At 39.6% G+C, this 20652-nt stretch overlaps 1 protein-coding gene across 21 annotated transcripts in view; it reads right to left on the minus strand.

Annotated features, from left to right (window-relative positions):
• Window positions 1-20652, minus strand: part of dlg1b (discs large MAGUK scaffold protein 1b) — a 471082-nt gene that overhangs the window by 185953 nt on the left and 264477 nt on the right. For 2 of the 21 annotated variants that reach the window (XM_043702501.1, XM_043702500.1), the window contains exon 2: window positions 19966-19982. The exons of the other annotated variants lie outside the window; for them this stretch is intronic. In XM_043702501.1, the coding sequence (XP_043558436.1) occupies window positions 19966-19982 (17 nt within the window). The remainder of the gene's footprint in view (window positions 1-19965; window positions 19983-20652) is intronic. 21 annotated transcript variants of the gene reach the window in all.

Genomic DNA, 20652 nt, shown 5'->3' on the forward strand with positions numbered 1-20652 from the left:
ATGGACTCCCGCAAACAGTCTAAAAACTCACTTGGGGATTCATCCTTTTTCTGTCCAACTTCGAATGCTTTCGCTAAATTCCGCTGTTTAGGCACGCAGGTTTTGATTCCCCTGATTATAAGGTTTCTGAGGTCTGTCATATTAGCCCGTCCCCCCTCGTCATTATGGTCCCACCGGGGGTCCTCTAAGGGGTACTTCTGCTCTCCACGCTGAGGGCCGTCCTGCTGCTCCCTATCCCAAATGGCCATTGCACTATTCCGGATCGTGACAATTTCCTCGTAATTAAATAGTATTCTCATCATGGCCTGCAATTCGGCCCATGTGTATATACTGGGCCCCAGAAATTGATCTAATTGTGTTCCCACACTGACGGGGTCGTCCAGTAGACGGGGTAGTTCATTACGGAGTTGTCGGATATCCCCAGAATTTAAAGGTTGTACTATGAATCCGGTCCGTTCGTTCCCAAACGGCACCTCTCGTAAAGGGTTCATCTGTTCAACATTGTTAACCCTCTCAGCACCCAATCTCTCTTCTTGATCTCTCCGCATCTCAATTCGGGCTGATCTCCTAATGCCTGGGGTGGGCTCTTCTTCCCTTCCTGTGTCCCCCCCAGCAGGCTCTCCCTCACTGAGCATGACCTGCCGGGAACCGGGATTATCCGACGCAGGAGGGAGGTCCGCGCTGGACGCCTGGCCGTGGCGGGTTGTACATACGGGGGCGGGGCAGAAGGGGGCAAACCGTCGGTGAGGACGTCGCAAGACTTCTGGGGCTTTCTCGGGTCTGTTTGGGGAATCAGAGGATAGAGACTCGTGGGGTCCCCGCAGTCACTTGCCAACCAGGCGGCGGCGTATTTGCTCTCTTCTGGGTTAAACGGTTGTTTTCTGTTAACATATATATTTAGGAGTTGACACACCCAGTTTTCATCAGACCCATACTCGGGCCAAACTACCGAGGGGGCGCGGATAGGTTCTTTGGTCCATATAAAACAACAATATTTTATCATGGTCTCTTACTTTAAGTCCTTTGTCCTACTGCTTTCCGTCCATAAACTCAATTTCCGACCTAGTGGACTATCGGGGGGTATTTCTTTTCCATTTACAGTCCTCCCTGACTTGTCCTTAGTGGACCTAAAAGTCTAATTTCCCATGGTCTATCTTCGGTCCTGGTCTTAAACGCTTAAGGCGTTCTCACAGATGACCGTCAAAACCACAATTTCCCATGGTCTGTCTTCGGTCCTGGTCTTAAACGCTTAAGGCGTTCTCACAGATGACCGTCAAAACCACAATTTCCCATGGTCTGTCTTCGGTCCTGGTCTTAAACGCTTAAGGCGTTCTCACAGATGACCGTCAAAACCACAATTTCCCATGGTCTATCTTCGGTCCTGGTCTTAAACGCCTAAAACGTTTTCACAGATGACCGTCAAAACCACAATTTCCTGTGGCTTATCTTCGGTCCTGGTCTTAAACGCCTAAAGCGTTTTCACAGATAACCGTCAAAACCACAATTTCCCATGGTCTGTCTTCGGTCCTGGTCTTAAACGCTTAAAGCGTTTTCACAGATGACCGTCAAAACCACGTGGCCAACAAGGAAGAACAAAAGAAACTCTCTTACCTTGATCCGTGCACGGAGTTGTCTGGCCTTTTTAAATGTGTGTACCCCCGTGTATAGTCACTAATCGGTCGTCCCAGCACTCGTCCGTGTGTTCCTTTTCCAGGATTCAAAATTATTTTTAATGAGCCGGGTCACTCTCTTGGCCGACGGCTGACGGACCAAGCCGATCCAGTGAGCAGTATAAATATATACCAGACGCGTCTTTTTGTATCAGACTTGATCCACGAGCCGAAGAGAGCCCCGGCAATAATTATTGCATCCCGGATGAGCCCCCAATTGTGCAAGATAGGGGACTCTGCGACCCCCATCAGGCACTCTGCTTCCCTTCCCGAGAACAAAGACACGGAGGAGTTCGTCCAAAACTATTTATTCAATTCTGCAGAACCGGGTGTTACCTCAATGGCTTCCCACGAGGCACACACACAGATTGTTAATCCCCGCACGTTATATACATGTAGGAGTGGGCTGGGCCTTCTCCTGTCTCAGCCAATGAGTGTTAAAGTTCCCCACTGTCCTCCTGATGTATGAGATTATTTGGTTATTCACCCAGCCAATCAGTGTTCGAGTTCCCCGTTTCTCCCTTATATGGATGATGACGTACAGTCGTGGTTGTGGGCGGTCCCTCAGCCACGAGGAAAGCTGTTTCCATTGTTCCATTCATGAAAATCTGGGGGAGTGTCTGCTCGTGCTTACTACAAGGTAGAGAAGACTAAAATGGTGGCTTTGTACTTACTATGTGCTTACTACAACAGTTAATGATTTAAAAATTACACCACCCCCTACAAGAAGGGAAAGATATAAAAGAGACCTAAGGGGCAACTTTTTCATGCAGAGGATGTGGTGGAGGCTGGTACAATTGCAACATTTAAGAGGCATTTAGATGGGTATATGAATGGGAAGGATTCGGAGGGATATGGGCCAGGTGCCGGCAGGTGGGACTAGATTGGGTTGGGATATCTGTTCAGCATGGACGGGTTGGACCGAAGGGTCTGTTTCCATGCTGTGCATCTCTATGACTCTATTAATAGCCTATGTTGGACAGCTGTTTGATATTTAGGGTATAGGTATCACAATCAGATTGAGTAAACAATGGATTGCACAAATTTAGAACACCAATTCACTTCCAGAAGCAAAGATTGCAAAAGCAACTCAGACTGCCTGAACTTGATACCAAACTTCTGAAAGTCAGAAGCACATTTTCTATGTTTGCACATGACGCCTCAAATTGGGGTAGTAAGTGAGGATGAGGCATAGCCAATATTAAAGAGCAGTGCAAAAAATTGCAGTGGGACACTCCTTAACTTGCCAAATAGAGAAGTAGTTGGCAAATTAAGTTTGATGAAGATAAATGTAAGGCAGCACTTTGATTGGAGAAATACTGAGGTCACTTATTATTTGGGTGCTTAGAGGAACTAAGGGACTTTGGGAACTAAACATAATGACAAACAATATTTCATGAGCTCCTTCTGGCTCAGTTAGAGTCATAGACAACCTAAGAGTCCTACTGCACAAAGACAGGCCGTTTGGCCCAAACTGGTCCATGCCAACCAAAATGTCCATCCACGCTAACCCTATTTCCCTGCACTGCCTTCTAATCCCTTCCTATCCTTGTATTTGTCCAAATAAATTTTAAGTATCCACCTCAACCATTTCCATTGGCAGCTCATACTATATGCATATCACCCTCTGTGTAAAAATGTCGCCCTTCAGGTTCCCTTTTCTTCTTTCCCCCACTAACCTTAAACTGATGGCCTCTAATCCTCAATTCCCCAACCCTGGGAAAAAGTGCATTCACCATATCCATGCCTCTCGTGATCTTTACACCTCCATAAAGGTCCCTCCTCAGCCTCCGAGACATTACGGAAAAAAGTCCTAGCTTGCCCAACCTCTCCCTATAACTCAGACCATTGGCAACATGCGTGTAAATTCGTTTGGCACGCTTTCCAGTTTAATAACATCCTCCTTATAACAAAGTAACCAAAACTGAACATAATACTCCTAATATGGCCTCAGCAATGTCCTATATAACAGCAACATAACATCTCAACTTCTATACTGTATATCCTAGGTATGCCAAAAACCTCCTTCACTGCCCAGTCAACCTGTGACTCCATTTTCAGAGAACTGTGAACCTGAACTCCATGATTCCTCTACTCCATTACACTGCTTAAGGTCCTACTATTCACCATGAAACCTCCTACCTTAATTTGACTTTCCAAAATGCAAAACCTCACACTTATTTATATAAAACTCCATCTGTCATTGTTTACTTTATATATTAATAATCTGGATGAGGGGATTGGGGACATTCTGGCAAAGTTTGCCGATGATATGAAGTTAGGCGGACAGGCAGGTAGTTCTGAGGAGGTGGGGAGGCTGCAGAAAGATTTAGACAGTTTAGGAGAGTGGTGCAAGAAATGGTTGATGAAATTCAATGTGACCAAATGCTAGGTCTTGCACTTTGGAAAAAAGAATACAGCCATGGACTATTTTCTAAACAGTGAGAAAATTTATAAAGCCAAAGTACAAAGGGATCTGGGAATGCTCGTCCAGGATTCTCTAAAGGTTGACTTGCAGGTTGAGTCTGTGGTTAAGAAAGCAAAAGTAATGTTGTTATTTTCTCAAGAGGGTTGGAATATAAAAGCAACGACGTGCTACTGCGCTTTTATAAAGCTCTAGTTAGGCCCCACTTAGAAAACTGTACCCAATTCTGGGCCCCACACCTCAGGAAGGAGAGTCACATGGATGATCCCTGGAGTGGTAGGCCTAGCATATGATGAACGGCTGAGGATGCAGAGATTATATTCATTAAGTTTAGAATGTTGAAGGGAGATCTAATAGAAACTTATAAGATAATGCATGGCTTAGAAAGGGTGGATGTTGGGAATTTGTTTGCGTTAGGCAGGGATACTAGGACCCGTGGGCACAGCCTTAGAATTAGAGGGGGTCAATTTAGAACGGAAATGAGGAGACATTTCTTCAGCCAGAGAGTGGTGGGCCTGTGAAATTCATTGTCACAGAGCGCAGTGGAGGCCAGGACATTAAATGTCTTCAAGGCAGAGATTAATAAATTCTTGATCTCACAAGGCAATAAGGGCTACAGGGACAGTGCGGGTAAATGGCACTGAAATGCCCATCAGCCATGATTGAATGGCCTTACTTCTACTCCTATGTCTTATGGTCATTTCTCAGGCCACTTCCCAGCTGATCAAGGTCCTGTTGGATTTTCTGATAACCTTCCTCACTGTTCACGATACTGACTATTTTAGTGTCGTCATCAGCATGAAATAAAAACTGAATCGTATACTTTTTCTTAAGGATGCATTGAATAATTAATGGCACGTGGCTTTTTTGAGCCTCCACAGCTCTCTGGGCTTACTTGGAGGCCTGGCTCCAAAAGTTAGCTGCCTACCAACTCCTAAAGCTTCGACTCAAGTTCTAACAGCACAGAGCAATCCAACTGCTGACAACTTTTCATTGGCTCCCCAAATACACAGACACCAAGTAGTTTACTTATTTTTCATAAGTTCAGCTGGCTGATTCTTTTCTGTTTGTTCCTGTCTCAATTTGTATTCTGTTCCAACTAACTGTGACCCTGAAACTGTTCTTCATTAACCTATTGAAAACCTTTGCCATAAGGCCTGCCCTTGCTCCTAGGCAAAATTGACAAAAGACCATTTTGCCAATTATCCCATGTTAATGTTGATTCGCCATTCTAACTACTGTCATCTTTCTTAACCCTCATTCTACTCCAACTTCCCTTTCAATGCATCCAACATATTTGCTTCAACTGCTTTCTTGTTGTCATGAGTTTCACTATCATTGCACTTTAAGTAAAGGAGTTTCTTCTGAATCAATTGTTGGATTTCTTAGTGACTTACCTTTGACTTTTGATATGGTATTCCCCCAAGAAGCCGTTCTCTGTCAAAACTTTTCTTCATTTTAAATTTCTGTTAGGTCACCCTTTGCTTTATTCAAGAACACTGAATGCAACCTTGGAATGGTCAAATGTAGCAAACTGCAGTGGGACTTAAACGTAAGAAACCCAATGTTCACCAATTGCCGGTTCTAACAGTACAAAAGTGAAAGACAAAGAAAAGGGAATGCTGTTGAATAAAGCAAAGGGTCCCATGTATCTCTCAGTATTCGCTATTTTCTTCCAATTTGATCACTACCATATTGTTATCTTTCAGATTAGGAAAAAACATAGCAATTTATACATTTTCAGCAAATCTCAATGTTCTTTGCACTCAAATAATTACGTTTGGAATGTTGTTCTATTGTTAAACATTGCAACCAATGTATACACAGCATGATCTGACCAGTCACAACATGATTAATGATTTGTTCATCCATTTTGGTATTGCTGGATCAATTCGGTCAGGATGTTAAGATGACTATCACTCCTCTTTGAATAGTGACATCTTGAACAAGTTGACAATAATTGATTGAAACGTTTTACTAAAAAAGTCAGTGCCATTAACAATGCAGTAATACAGCAATAAAATGTCATCTTAAGATTATTTACTAAAGTCCTGCAGTGGAGTTTGAACCAACAAACCACTATTTCCTTTATATGTGCTGCGACTGAGCTACACTAATGTATACAAAAGGTCATACATCAAGTTATGTCGGAGATAATTTGCACAGGCACATTTTTTTCTCTTTTAGAATATAATAAAACTATGCATTTGTAATATAAGTTTTCTTTTCAGTGTTACAATTCAGTTTCCTTCAAAAATGTGAACAAGGTACACTGACTGGAAGCTGGGGAACAGCTGTCACTGTTTTAGCAACAGAAATTTAAAGTTAAATAAATTTTGGTACTCAATGTTTTAAAAAGTTTTCGTTTTCATCATTTACCAGTTATGTGGCTTCAGGATCTGCTTCAGCACAGATTGAGAAGCTACTTAATGAAGAACTTCACTACATTCAATAGCATTAGCATCTCTACAACCCAGAGCAACTATGGCAATCATTTTGAAAATACCCTTACTTAACATTTCTTAAATCTGGTTAAAATTACATTTTGGCATTAATTTAGCAAATGATTTATTTCTGGTGTCAGTTCTTATACTTTTCACTCTCTCATTTCACTTTCAAATTCAAGTGGAATATTTGCGTTACTGCTACAAAAAATGTTTGAATATTAATTCTTTAAATGCAATTAATAAGTGGAAACAGATTGGCTGGAAGAAAGAATTTTCAAGTAGCTGTTTGCATAGTAAATTTTGGGTTGGGACCAAGTGGTAGCAGATGGCATACGATTATTATCTTTCTTCAGTACTGAAATTTCTAGCATTATCAGCGAAAATTGAAAATGGGAAAGGGGTAGAAAAGCTGACTACATTTAGTCAAATGAAATGGACTGGACTCACCATGAAATCAGATTTAAGACTGGAGTTGAGATACAAGGCACAATGTTTTCGTACACCAATCTTGAAAGATGTCGTCTTACAGCAATAAGCAACTGAGCATTTTTCCACAAATTGATCAGTAAACTCAATGCTATTACCCATTTAATTAGCCCCTCGAACTCTGACTGCATTTTACTGCTAAATTCCATTTCCAGTTGTACAAGATTGATTGTACAAGCAGGGGAAGACGAGTTTGAGAAACAGCACAATTTGTTGGGTGCTACAGGACAAGTTAAGAATAGTCAACAATGCAGATATTTATTCATCGCTAACAAATGTTTCATTAAATAGTCACAGGATTAAGTTACACACAATAGCTAAATATTTTAAAATTACAGAGTTAACAAAATGGAAGAAGTTTGAGCAGAAGGATTGATCAGTGCAGCACCTTGAAGTATTTCACACTAATATAGACAAGAGTTATTGCCAGCTGGCTGAGTAGGTACAGAACAGGTGGCATGACAAATTCCTGACCCTCTGAATTGCACATGCTGTGGGGAACTAAAAGAATGGAAAATCATCCATCTTCTTACTGCAAATCATTTTCAAACTTCTTTTATAAGGATATGCTTGAGAAGGAACATAACTCATAGTTGAATTTTCTTCGAGGAGTCCTTGCTATGGTCTTAGCCTGATAAAAATAGCAGTGTGCTTGTTTTTCAGAAGAGGCATACCAGACTTACTGTTAATTATGTTTCTCTCTCCACACACTGCCAGACCTGATGAGTTTCTCCAGCACTCCATGTTTGTTTCAGACTTCTAACATCCACCCAATTTTCATTTATTATAATTAGGAGGAGTCAACCATTCAGTTCCTTAAGCCTGCTTCACAATTTGTTTAGTAGATGGCCAATCTGATTTCAGCCTCTACACCGTTTGCCATCCACATCAGTCAGGCATCGTAACTCAACAATAAAATATTTTCAATTAGCCAGTCTTCAGTATTTTCTATGCAAGAGAGTTGTACAGACTAATGACCTCAGAGTAAAAAAAGTGTTCCTCACCTCAGCCTTAAATGCAAGATCCGCCCCCTAGCTCTAGTCTATTCCACAAACAAATGCATCTCCCTTAGCATCCATGGAATTTTATAAGAGTTATATCCAAACAACCAACTCAGAGACTGAAATCAGACACAATAGCTGAGTGTGTTATTGTTTAAACAAAATATTCTTGAAGAAATACAGACCACCTCAAATACAATCCAATAAAGAAATGGCAGTGGTCCATCAGATGGTAGTTCTGTCGGAGTATGAAATTGCACCTTTACAAGTGACTCATGAAATTTCTATGGCAGGTCACTTGAGCATTAGGAAAACACAGTTAAAGCACTGAAATATTTTTATTATGTGGAGGTGTCGGTGTTGGACTGGGTTGTACAAAGTCAAAACTCACAACACCAGGTTATAGTCTGACAGGTTTATTTGAAATTGTAAGCTTTTGGATTGTAAAGTTACCTGACGAAGGGGCAGTGCTTAGAAAGCTTGTGCCTTCAAATAAACCTATTGGACTATAATATGGTAAAGTGTGAGTTCTCACGTTTTTATTGGGCAGGATTATGAGGATTTAGTCAAACCTGGCCAGATTAACATGTGTCAGGTAGTTGGGAAATCCCAACCTTCAATTAAACATGCACTTTTAATTTCAAACCACCTTCAGAAGAATCACTTAGCATGGTCTTAATTTTGTAGGATCACCACCTAAAACCAGGAGTGGAAACCATTATCTTTTGCTATCCTAAGGCAAGGCCATTTATAAAATTACACTTAAAAATGGGATAAAAACATTAGTTCAAGCTTTTAATGATATATGATTGCCCAAAAGGGAAAAAAAAATTGACGTCAGTTTATTTGATCTGATCGCATAAGATTGCACAAATACATAAAGGAATGATAACAAATCAAGGGTAAAATAATTTACTATTTCTGCTCATCACCAACAATCTCTAACATTAAAGTTGATCAAATGTTAAAGACAATGATTAGCGTTTACTGTCAAGAACATCCCAAAGATTGGTATAAGGGAATTTCTTTGTTACTGACTGACATTAGGGACTCTTCTCATGGGACCACAGCATTTTGTTGTTTCGAATTAACAAACAGATATGAAGTGAGAGGACCACTTAAATAAAAATTGATAAACAAAAGCTCAGAACACACTTCCACCCTTAGTTTCAAATTTCAGAGAGAAACTGATCAAAGTACGAGTGTTGGCCACAAAGTATTTGAATGGTGTTCACCAATGAAAATTAGAGCAGACTGGGAGATCAAAGTTAGAAATTGTGTTGCTGGAGACAAGGTGTTAGTGTTGTTACCTACAAGGCTGGTACAATTACAACATTTAGAAGGCATCTAGATGGGTATCTGAATAGGAAGGGTTTAGAGGGATATCGGCCAAGTGCTGGCAAATGGGACGAGATGAGGTTAGGATATTTGGTTGGCATGGACAGTTGGACTGAAGGGTCTGTTTCCGACTCTACCCCGGGGGAGCCAATAAAAGAAAGGTTCACTGGACCTTAACACATCAATAATATGAATTATGTAGTGCATCTTCCAGGCAGGATAGAGTCAATAAGTGGTAACATAAATATATTGAAAATATACAACAGAGATGATAGTCAAGAGAAAAATGTAGTTCTGCAACAGGAATATCAGAACAATTGAAGAATGAATCAGACATTGAAACATTAAAAAACTGACCCTCCAAACTTCAATTTGGAAAATACAGAGGGACTTAACAAGGTTAGACAGCATTTTTTTAATCTTCAAAAATACTATCAAAGTGAGTTACAAAGACTATGACAGAATTATGAATCAATTTTGAGAATAAGCCAGAGAAAATGGCTCTGATTGTTAATGGTGTTCGAAGACTTGTCAAAACGTTATTGGCAAGCTGCGTTGACGGATGGAGTCAAAGAAAAGGCAGCTTTTGTAACTCTGGATGGTTTATCAATTGTAAAGTCACACCATTTGGAATCAAAAAATGTACCAGTAACATTTTACTGATCAACCAATAGTGTCACTGAAGAATTATGCATTTGTACCCTGGGAAGAACATTTACACCACATGACTAAACTGTTTCATTGGCTGCAAAACAAAAATGTTTATGAATCTGGCTAATAGTGAATTTGATAAAGCAAAGGTGACTTTTATGGGCCACACCTCACTGTGGGAGAAGATCAAAAGTCTCAAAATGTACAAATAGAAGCTAGTTTGGATTGTTCTGTACGTAGGACAAATTGTGAAATTGTGTAATATGTTGGCATAGGTGAGGTCAATTCCAGGGTTGTTCCAAAGTTCTGCACTGTCACAGCTCCCTTAAAAAATGTGTTAAAGGAAAGTAGAAAATTTGATGGATACAGGAGTGTCACAGTACCTTTGAGAACTTGATAGCTATGCTGATAACGACAACAGCTTTAACCATGCCAGATTCTGATACACTATTCAAATGGGCAACTGGTGTAACACTATTCATGTAGGGAGGGGGCTGTTGCAATGCAAGATGAGGAGAGGGGAAATCAAACAGGCTGTCAGTTATTTTTCAAATAAACTGAAATGATAACAAAATATTCAACTACTGAAAAAAAACTGTCAAAAAAAAAAAGAAAGAGACTGTGGGATGCATGATGGTTCTTCAGAGTCAGAGAGTCACGGAGGTCTAAAGCACAGAAAAAGGCCCTTCAACCCATCACATCTGCACTGCTCAAAAGCAACCACCTAACTATTCTAAATCCATTTTTAAGTACTTAGCTCATTGCCTCGTATGCTTTGGCATTGCAAGGGCACATCTAATTACTTTTTTTAATGTTACGATGGTTTCTGTCCCTACCACCCTCTCATTTTGATATTCACATCAGGAGCAATGTGGAGAAACTGTACTTACCACTGACCACAATGCTCTGCTTTTCTCAGCAAGATTTTGGGACAGTTACTTACAATTGCTACAGTGGAGCTCAATTCTCTGACCCTATCATTTGAAAAATGTCAAGTGCCTGGAGAAGAACTTATTATCTTGGACACACTATTGAGAGTGCATTTGAAGGACATTGAGTGAAGTGGTGGCCATGAACTAATGTAAAGTATTTTTACTGTTTAACTAATTTTATTTTCAATGTCAATATGTTGTTACTATTAATGTGACATTAGCAGCCATGTAACAGGGAAATAACTAACCCTTGCTACATCATTCAACCTGTAAGCATATTTGTTTAGTTCCATAGCTTCTTTTCTACATCATCTGCTTCCTTAGACAGTTAAAAAGATATTTCCCTTTGCAACTTTTCACCCTGCAAAAAACATTGCTTTTACATCAATTGTATTATACACACAAGAGGATGTTGCCAGAAATTATCAACATGATCATCAAGAACATCTTCCTACAATAGGAGGAATACAGTCTAACATCTAAATCTTCACGTTTCTCTCTGGAACACTGAGACACTTAGTCAGGCTTTATTTTTAAATGCCCCATCAGGGCGTACCTCAGCATATATGGAAAATGATTTGTAGCTCTCCAGCTCTTTTTATTTAGCATCCTTTACTAACTTAGCTTCTAGCTTGTTTGTTGCCACAAAATTTTATCAATCAATTGGGGTTTCTATATCATGTGGTAATTCCAATACGTGACACAATGTTCTTGCTAAACTGCTCAACCTTCTATTGTGTTTTGGACTACAGGATCTCCTGCTCCTCTGAATAAAATTCCATTCACAAGCTCTCAGCCTTTTCCAAGGGGCATATTCATTTCCAGATACACTACCAGAACTCATACCATGATTCTGGCTTTCCACATCTTCACATTTTGCCAATACATGTAGCTTGCCATCTGCCCTTCGTTTTACACATTTAACAATGTTTCTATTTTCCAGTGGATTTCCTTGCTCTCCTCAGTGCATGGCATACTTCCATTCACTGAACTCTTGTGTTACTTTGAAACCAACTTTTGATTATTGGTCTCTGGGACAAGTAGCATTGTCCTGCATCTCTATCATTTTGTTCACATTCAATCAGCCCTTCATCTGCCAACATCTGGTCCTCATTTTTTGCCCAACATACGTGCATGTAATCTGCATGGTACTTCATCAATTTTGATGGTAGGTTCAAGTTCTGTAAGTATAAATGAGGGTACAGAGTTTTTGAGTCTATTTCTGTTGGTGGCCCACAGTATCTTTAAAGGCCCATTATAGATCATAACCTGGGCATTCCTGGGATTCATTCTTTGGTTATCATTTCCCAATTCTTGTTTTCTGTCATAGGTATCTCATCATCCTTCTATGATTTGCCTTTTATACCAAAGCTAGACTTTGCATTCTCTTCAAGGACATGACCCACGTTCAGATCATTACCTCAGTTGCTCATTGATCACACGGACCAGTTTCATTGAACATGAGTGGGAAATTGTGTTGTAATACTGAAATATCTGGTTTCAGCCATTTTTTTCAGAAATAACAAATTATTAACAGGCATGAATTCAGTTTCCAATCTTCACCTTGTAGTGACAATTCCTTACTATCAATGTCAAATGGGATCCAAGCTAATTAGTGAAAGCGAAACAAAGAGACCTCTCTTTGTGGATAGAGTTTAGAGTCTTACAGCTCTTTCCAACAACCAGTACCACCTATTTTCTACCTGTATCTACTTGATGAATTAATAACTAACTAACCTCTGCTTAACTATTTACCACATTAACAAAAAATCAGGAGAGGGCTAGCACCAAATCCGCAATGGGATCACACCTTTTGGATGCAAAGTATGGAAGTGTGACAAATTTCTAGGAAGTCTTGAATCATGCTGATGTATCCAGAATTTCACCAGAGCTCAGATGGTAATTAGCAAGTCTAGTCAATGGCGCTAAAAACAAGAATTCCAGACCATTGCCCACTAAGTGGTGCCTCTGGAAAATAAGACATTCTTGGCAAACATTGAATACATTATAATGAAGTAATGATAATAAGAGAAGGATCAATAGAAGAATAAAAGTGATAGATTGCTAAAAAGAGGAAAACTTATGATAATAAAAGATACACAGCAGGACAGAATCTGTAGGAGTGCTTTTCATGAAAAAAGATTGTGAGTACTAACTCAGGAAGAGTGGGAGGAGGGTGCTAGTGTCAAAGCAGCAGGGAAGAGAGACATAATAAATTACAATGGACTGGAGGAAAATTTCTCTCCAAGAAAGTCAAAGGAACTGGGACAATATTTCACCAGCCCTGAGAACGGAGTTTCAAGGTGATTCAATGACCTTTAAAATAAGATTTGAGCATTTGAAGTAACCGTGGAATAACGATTGAAGAAATACAATAATATTTTAAAATTCAATCACTTCCTTATCATTTGTGATATATAAAATACTATGGCTACTCAAAATACGTTTTTTTTATTTGCAGAGATTCAAACATTTTTAATTATACAAGATCCTGAGGCAATGCACCACAAATCTCATGCCTTCAACATTTTGGAGTTTCCCTACTGGTCTGCAGAAAGATTGTTGGAATACTCTGGTACATGACATAATTAAAAAGAAATGTAACAGCATGGCTGACAGAGAAGACAAGAAGAGTTGGGGTAAACGAGCACTGCTCAGACTGGAAACAACGTGGAAGGATCGTATTCAACACAGGGATTAATAGGAGGTCAAGTTTTGATCTCTGTATAAACAGGGGGTGACTGTACCTCACACATACAAGTCCAAAACATATTAAAACAGAAATGCAAGAGAGTTCAGCAAAGTTAAGAATATTAGAAAATGGGTTGACTTGTGGCTGGTAACTTAATGTGACTATCAAATGCTATCTTGTGGCACAAAGGATCTCTTGTAAAACTAAACTCAGTGTCAGTCAGGAGCCATGATACTTAATACAAAAGACAACAGATGAAAGCCAATAATTTTAGCCTCAGGATATCACTGCATGAGTTCTTCTTAGGTCGGTTTGTCACATGTTTCGTCAATGATCGTCCTTCCATCATAAAGGTCACAAGCGAGGATTTGTTCTGATGGTTCATTTGTAATTCAATTTGTGATTCTATAGATATTGAAGCAGTGGCTGCCTACATGCACCAAGGCCATGATAACATTGAGACTTAGGCTGATAAGTGGCAAGTAAAATTCATGTCAATAAGTGCAGGAAATAATCACCAGAGAGAGAATCTCACCTTGACAATCAACATATTAGCCTGACTAAAATCTCGTATCTTGATCATTCTGTGGATTACCATTGGATCATAAACACAACTGGACCAGCTACAGAAATGCTATGGCAACAAAACAAAGGCAAGGAATTCTGCATCAAATAATATACTTTCTGACTCCCCAGTAACATTTCACAATCTAGAAGACACGATTCAGGAATGTGGCGGAATCTCTTTGCTTGATGAGCATGACTTAACCACATCTATGAAAAAGCATTTTCCTTGATTGTTATCCAATCTAAAACCTTCAACATTCACTCCTCCACCTCAGATAAACAGTGATAGCTGTAGTTACCATTGACAAGATGCACTGCAGCAACTCATCATGGTTCCTTCAATACCGCCTTCTATACCACTGACACATACCACCAAGTAAAAGGTTTTGGACACACAGGAACACCATCACCTGGAAGAATGCCTTCAAGCAATATGCCATCCGGTCTTGGAACTGTATCGCCATTTCTTTACTGCCGCTGAATCAACATCCTGCAATGACCTTCCTAACACTTAGAGTATACTTGACAATTTGAACTGCAGTGGTTTAAGATCACCTTCTCAAGAGTAATTAGGAATGGGAAAGAGATGCTGGCCTTGCCAGTGATGCTTACATCCTGTGAAAGAAGAAAAGATGAAGTGAAATTTAATGAATTCTCAAACATTAGCAAAGTGGTAGAAGGGACCATTGGATGAATTATCACTGAGCACTTACAAAAGCGGTAAACCTGCTCACCGATACTCAGTTCAGGTTTCATCACGACCACTTGATGCCTGACCTCATTACAGTCTCAATCTAAACATGGACAAAAGAGCTGAACTCCTGAGGTGAGATGATACCAGGACCTTATTTTACTGACTGTAGCAGTAGCAAAAATGGCATCAATAGAAAATCTGGGAGAAAAACTCTCCACTGGTTGGAGTCACATTTCGAACAAAAGAAAATGGCTATGGTGAGTGGAGGTCCATCATCTCAACTCCAGGATCACTGCAAGAGTACCTCAAGACTTGGCCCAATCATGTGCTAATAAATGATCTTCCCTCCCAAGATGAGATCAGAAATGGGATGTTTGCTGATGATTATGCAATGTACAGCATCATTTGCAGCTCTTCAGGTACAATGGGACAATATGGAACAACAGCTGGATAACATCAGGTTTGGGCTGAAAATGGCAAGCAAACGGAGGAGGTCAAGAATTTGATTATCTGGACATGGAAATAAATACAGCCAGAAAAAAACAACTGCATTTTAAGCTTTCTGCAAGGGGACAGTGTGTCCACAACTGCTGCTGTGATTCAACAGAAATGGGACAAGCTGGTTAACTGCTTTAGGTAGTACAGATATAATGAGTTGAATAGCCTCCCTCCGTATGGCAAATTCTATGATTCCATGATCTGGAGAACTTGCAACAAACGGCTACTAAAAATCATTTAGACTGAAGCCAGAACATGGAGAGCAGTTTTAGACACTATATTATAGAAAGGATATCTGAAGTCACAGGACAGAGCATGCAACCACCTGAATGATACAAAGGAAATTAAAGTTATGTAATTGACAGATTTACTCTTAACCAACAGAAAATACAGAAAGTTAACAAGAGAGATTTGGAGATAGAATACATTTTTAAATTGTGAGGAATTTTGAGAGATGATATGCGAAAGACTTTCTTCACTAGCTATGCAAATCAGAGAGAGAGATGTAATTAAACTGAGATCATGACTAGGAAAATAATCAGGGCAGGAGTTAGAGAAAAAAAAAGCTATTCACATAGGATAGTGAAACATAAAATACTGGACAACAGGAATTGTCTTAAAACTGAGACACAAGTATGGCTATGGGATTCATTAGCATGAAAGCAAATACTATTTTGAAATTCTTTCACTGAAAGTAGCCAATATTTGTCGCCCAAACTGACTGCACTTGAACTGAGTGGTTTACTCAGCCATTTCTGGAATCACAGGAAGGCCAGACCAAATAAGGATGTCAGTTTTCCTTCCTTAAAAGGATAATAATTAAGTATTAGATTACTTTTTAATTCAAAGTTTTTAGTGAATTTAAGTTTCACCAAATGCAGTGGGGATTCATACCAATGTCTCCAGAATATCGACCTAGTGTTCTGGATTATTAGTCCAGTGATATTAATGCTACACCATTTCTCCCCCAGGCGCTGAACAGATAAAATATTTTTTAAAAATCAGAAAATGTTAGACGTATGTATGTACATGAAAAGCGAGAGTCTGAGAAATCATATTTTTAAGAAAACTGTAGGGGGTTGACTTATACACAAGTAATATTTTCAAGGCAATGTAATCTAGTTTAGGTCTTAGAAACTGCTGATAACAACACTCAGGATTGCTGGCCATGGTTCTGAATTGAGTGCAGAATGGTTGTCACCAGCTATTCTGATGATTTATGAAATGAACAATTGGAAGAAAGGCTCAGTCTGTTTCCACCACCTCACTCCCAAAACTCCCACCACACTCCTGAATCATGACTGGTAGATTGTGAAGTGTTTCTGGAGAGTCAGAAAGTATATTACTTGGTTCAGAATTCCTCGCCTTTGTTTTGATACCATAGCATTTACATGGCTTCTCCACTTATGCTTCTGATCAAACAGTGAATGCCAGAATGATCATGAGGTATAAGGTAACAATAAGGAGTTGCTAAACAAAGTTGAGAGATGGGGTGAGAAAACCTATACACACTTTATGCAAAACTAGGACTTATATTCTAAAAAGTCGGGGTAAATCTTTACCTGGCATTGACTATTACCTGAGTATATATGGCATTCGGCAAGATAGGCAGCATCTTTGGAGGGGGAAACGGAGTCAACATTTCAGGTTAATTGGCAAAAATCAGACCCTCTCTGAGCTGCTGTGCTTTGCCAGCATTTATTGTTATTTGTGTAATTACATGACCCAAGTAAGCCTTCACTGTGTTAGAAATATCACAACGCTCTTTTGCTATTCTAGCATCAAATTTCAATTACAGTTCTAACTTCAAATGTCACAATGTAGCAATAGATGATATAAGCAACATATGGAACACTTTTCCATTTCAGGCACTCATGATCAGCATCAAGAATTCTCAAGATAGGTACAAAATAGGTTAGAGGCAGAGTAAAGCTTTCTGCTTCAGTACCATTTTATCTCAGAGGAGTGCACCTATTGCATCAGTGAGACATTTCTATTTTCCACTCCCGCCGCCCTTGTGGTTTATTTGAATGAGATAACCAGTTCAGTGCCAATTAATCATGGGTCCCAGAAGTAAAAGAACTTTATGTTTCACCCCCAGCTCCTCATTTGTTCATTTTACTACTCTATTACGTAAATCACAGGGATTGAAGCTCAAAACAAACTCCGATCAAGACTGTTTAATGAGTTTTAAGTATTAACATATTTTTACAAAATTTGAAAAGTACAAAATCAACACCCACTATTACACATGCTTAAAGGAGCAAAACGTCAGTGAACTTCAGAGGTATAATTAGAAACAAAGACTAACACTGAATCAAAGGAAGTCTGGCAGGACAGACTTAAAAATTGGTCGTAAAAGTGGACTTTTAAACATTGCTTTAAAAGTCAAGAGGCAAAGCAGAGGAGTTTAGTAAAACAGTTCCAGTTTGTGGCAGCGAATGATGTAGATGTAATGATGAACTGAAAAAAAAGACAGGGTTGTAAAGGAGGGCGCATCTGAAGAGTTCTTTAGGGAAAGAAATAGCGAATAAACTTATAGGTACAAGAAAAGGTGCGATATTGAGATGTAAATGAATGTTAGAAAATATTAAATTGGAGGGGTGAAGGGCCGAAGTTAAAAGTAGGTCAGCAGGAGTGAAAGTGCCTGTATGACAGTGTAGAACAAGATATGGGCAACAGATTTTTGGATAAGCTTAGGTTTAGAAAGTGTGTCTTCTTTGGCAGAGGGTGAGATCCCAGAGGACTGGAGAATAGCCAATCGTATTCCATTCTTTAGGGCACCTGAGATAATCCAAGAAATTACAGGCCTGTGACTCTCACGTCAGTGGTAGAGAAATTATTGGAAAAGATTCTCAGGGACACATTTAGAAACGGATTGACTTATTAGTGATAGACAGCATGGTTTTATGCAGGAGAGGTCAAACTTAATTGAGTTTTTTGAAGAGGTGACAAAAATGATTGATGAGAGTAAAACAGTTGTTGTGGTCTACATGGACTTCAGTAAAGCCTTTGACAAGGTCCCTCTGGTACAAAAGGTGAAGACACATGGTATCGGGGTGAGCTGACAAGACAAATACAGAATTGCTTAGTCATAGGAGACAGTGGATAGAGGTAGAAGGACGCTTTTTGGAATGGAGGACTGTGACCTTTGGTGTTCCACAGTGATCTCTGCTGTTTATGGTCTACCTAAATGATTTGGAGAAAAACATACCTGGTCTAAGTAGTAAGTTTGCAGATGGTACAAAGATTGGAGGAGTTGTGGATAGAGAGGAAGACAGTCAGAGGATACACACCAGTTGCAGACAAGAAAAATAGCAGATAGAGTTTAATCCAGACAAACGAGAGGTGAAGCATTTTGGAAAATCGAGCACAGGTGGAAATTATACAGTGATTGGCAGAACTGTTATGAGTATCAATATGCAGAGGGATCTGGTATGAAGGCTCATAGATTACTGACGGTGGCAGCGCAGGTACATAAGGCAGTAAAAAAGCCTTATGGCATGCCTGCCTTCATTGTACAAGGATAGACAAGTAATACTGCAGCTTTATTGAACTTGAGTTCAGCCACATTTGGAATATTATGTACAGTTCTGCTCACCACACTACCAGAAGGATGTGGATGCTTTGGAGAGGGTACAGGAAAGATTTCACAGGATGTTTCCTGGTATTGTGAATTTTAGCTATGAAGAAAAGTTGGATAGACTGGGTTTGTTTTCACTGGAACACAGGAGGTTGAGGTGCAACTTAGTAGAAGTTTATAAGGTTGTGAATGTCATGGATGGAGCGGAATGTATGAAGCTTTTCCCTGGCTGGAGAAGTCAATAACTCGGGGGCACATATTCAAGGTGCAAGGGGGGTAAGTTTAAAAGCGATGTGTGAGGCATGTTTTTCACACAACGGGTGGGGAGTGTGTGGAATGCGTTGCCAGAGGTGATAGTAAAAGCAGACAGTAGCAGCATTCAAGAAGCACCTGGATGAATACACGGATAGGAAAAGGATAGAGGGCTATGGATCCTGTCAGTGTAGACAATTTTGGTATGGAAAGGTAAAATGTGTTTGCGCAAGCTTCGAGGGCCAAACAGCTTGCTCCTGCATTGCATTGTTCTTTGCTCATAGGAGACCAATTAGAAGATCACCAAAATATTTGCAACCAGAGGTGACAAAGGTATTAGTGTGGGATTACTCAAAGTGAATTGAGATAAGGCCAAGAAGGACAATACTAAGGAAATGAGAAGTAGCAACTTTGTGACAAGGACAGCATGTGCTGGTGGATGCTCCAAATAGGATATCACGTTTGTCAACAGTATAGAGAACTACTGCAGAACTCCAAGTTTCAGTGTGATAAAAATGTTACAGCGTGTGAGCCACAAAAGATTATATGCAGGTATCATACAATCAAGAATGCTGCTACATTGCTATCTATTGGCAAAAGAAGTGTACAGGACATTGAGACATCTTGAAAATTACAAGATTGTTATAATTATTTGAAGAAGGATGCTAATACATTGGAGGTGGTTTATTACACGGAAACCCTGGAATGAGTGGCTTATCATGTGAGGACAGGTTGAGTAGACTTGGCTTGCTTTTGCCAGAGTTTAGAAAAGTGAGGGATAACATTTAAAAGGTGTAAGATTCTGAATGACGTGGACAAGATGAGGATGGAAGGGATGCTTCCACTTGTAGGGAGTCCAGAATTAGAGGGCACTGTGTTAAAACTGAGTATCACCATTTTAGGAGAGAAAAACATTCTTGTTTCTGTGAGGGATGTGCAACCTGCAAACCATCTGTCTCTAAAGGCAGTGGAGGCAGGATCATTAAGTATTTTTAAGGCAGAAGTGGATAGATCTTTGTTAGACAGAGGAGTCAAAGGTTATCAGGGTGGATAACAATGTGGAATCAGAAATACAAACAGATCAACCATGATCTTGTTGAATGGTGGAGCTGGATTGAGAGATCAAATGACCTACTTTTCCTTTCCCATATACTCAGACATAATACATCTTTACATTTTTTCTTCCTACCAACATACCTTGCATTGTCACAGACGTCACATTAAAATTTAACAATTTCATTGAGAATATTGGTATGAAAGGAAAATGAACTCATTATACTTCATCAGGAAGCATTTCTGAGCAATCATTTTGCAAGGGTGTTGTGTTGCTAACTCACCTTACTTTTGTTTTCATACATTTAATAAAAAAAAGGTCCTTACAAATGGATTTAATGTCTGGCATACGCAATCCTTAAA

This window comes from Chiloscyllium plagiosum, chromosome 13, assembly GCF_004010195.1.
Source record: "Chiloscyllium plagiosum isolate BGI_BamShark_2017 chromosome 13, ASM401019v2, whole genome shotgun sequence".
Classification (NCBI taxonomy): domain Eukaryota; kingdom Metazoa; phylum Chordata; class Chondrichthyes; order Orectolobiformes; family Hemiscylliidae; genus Chiloscyllium; species Chiloscyllium plagiosum.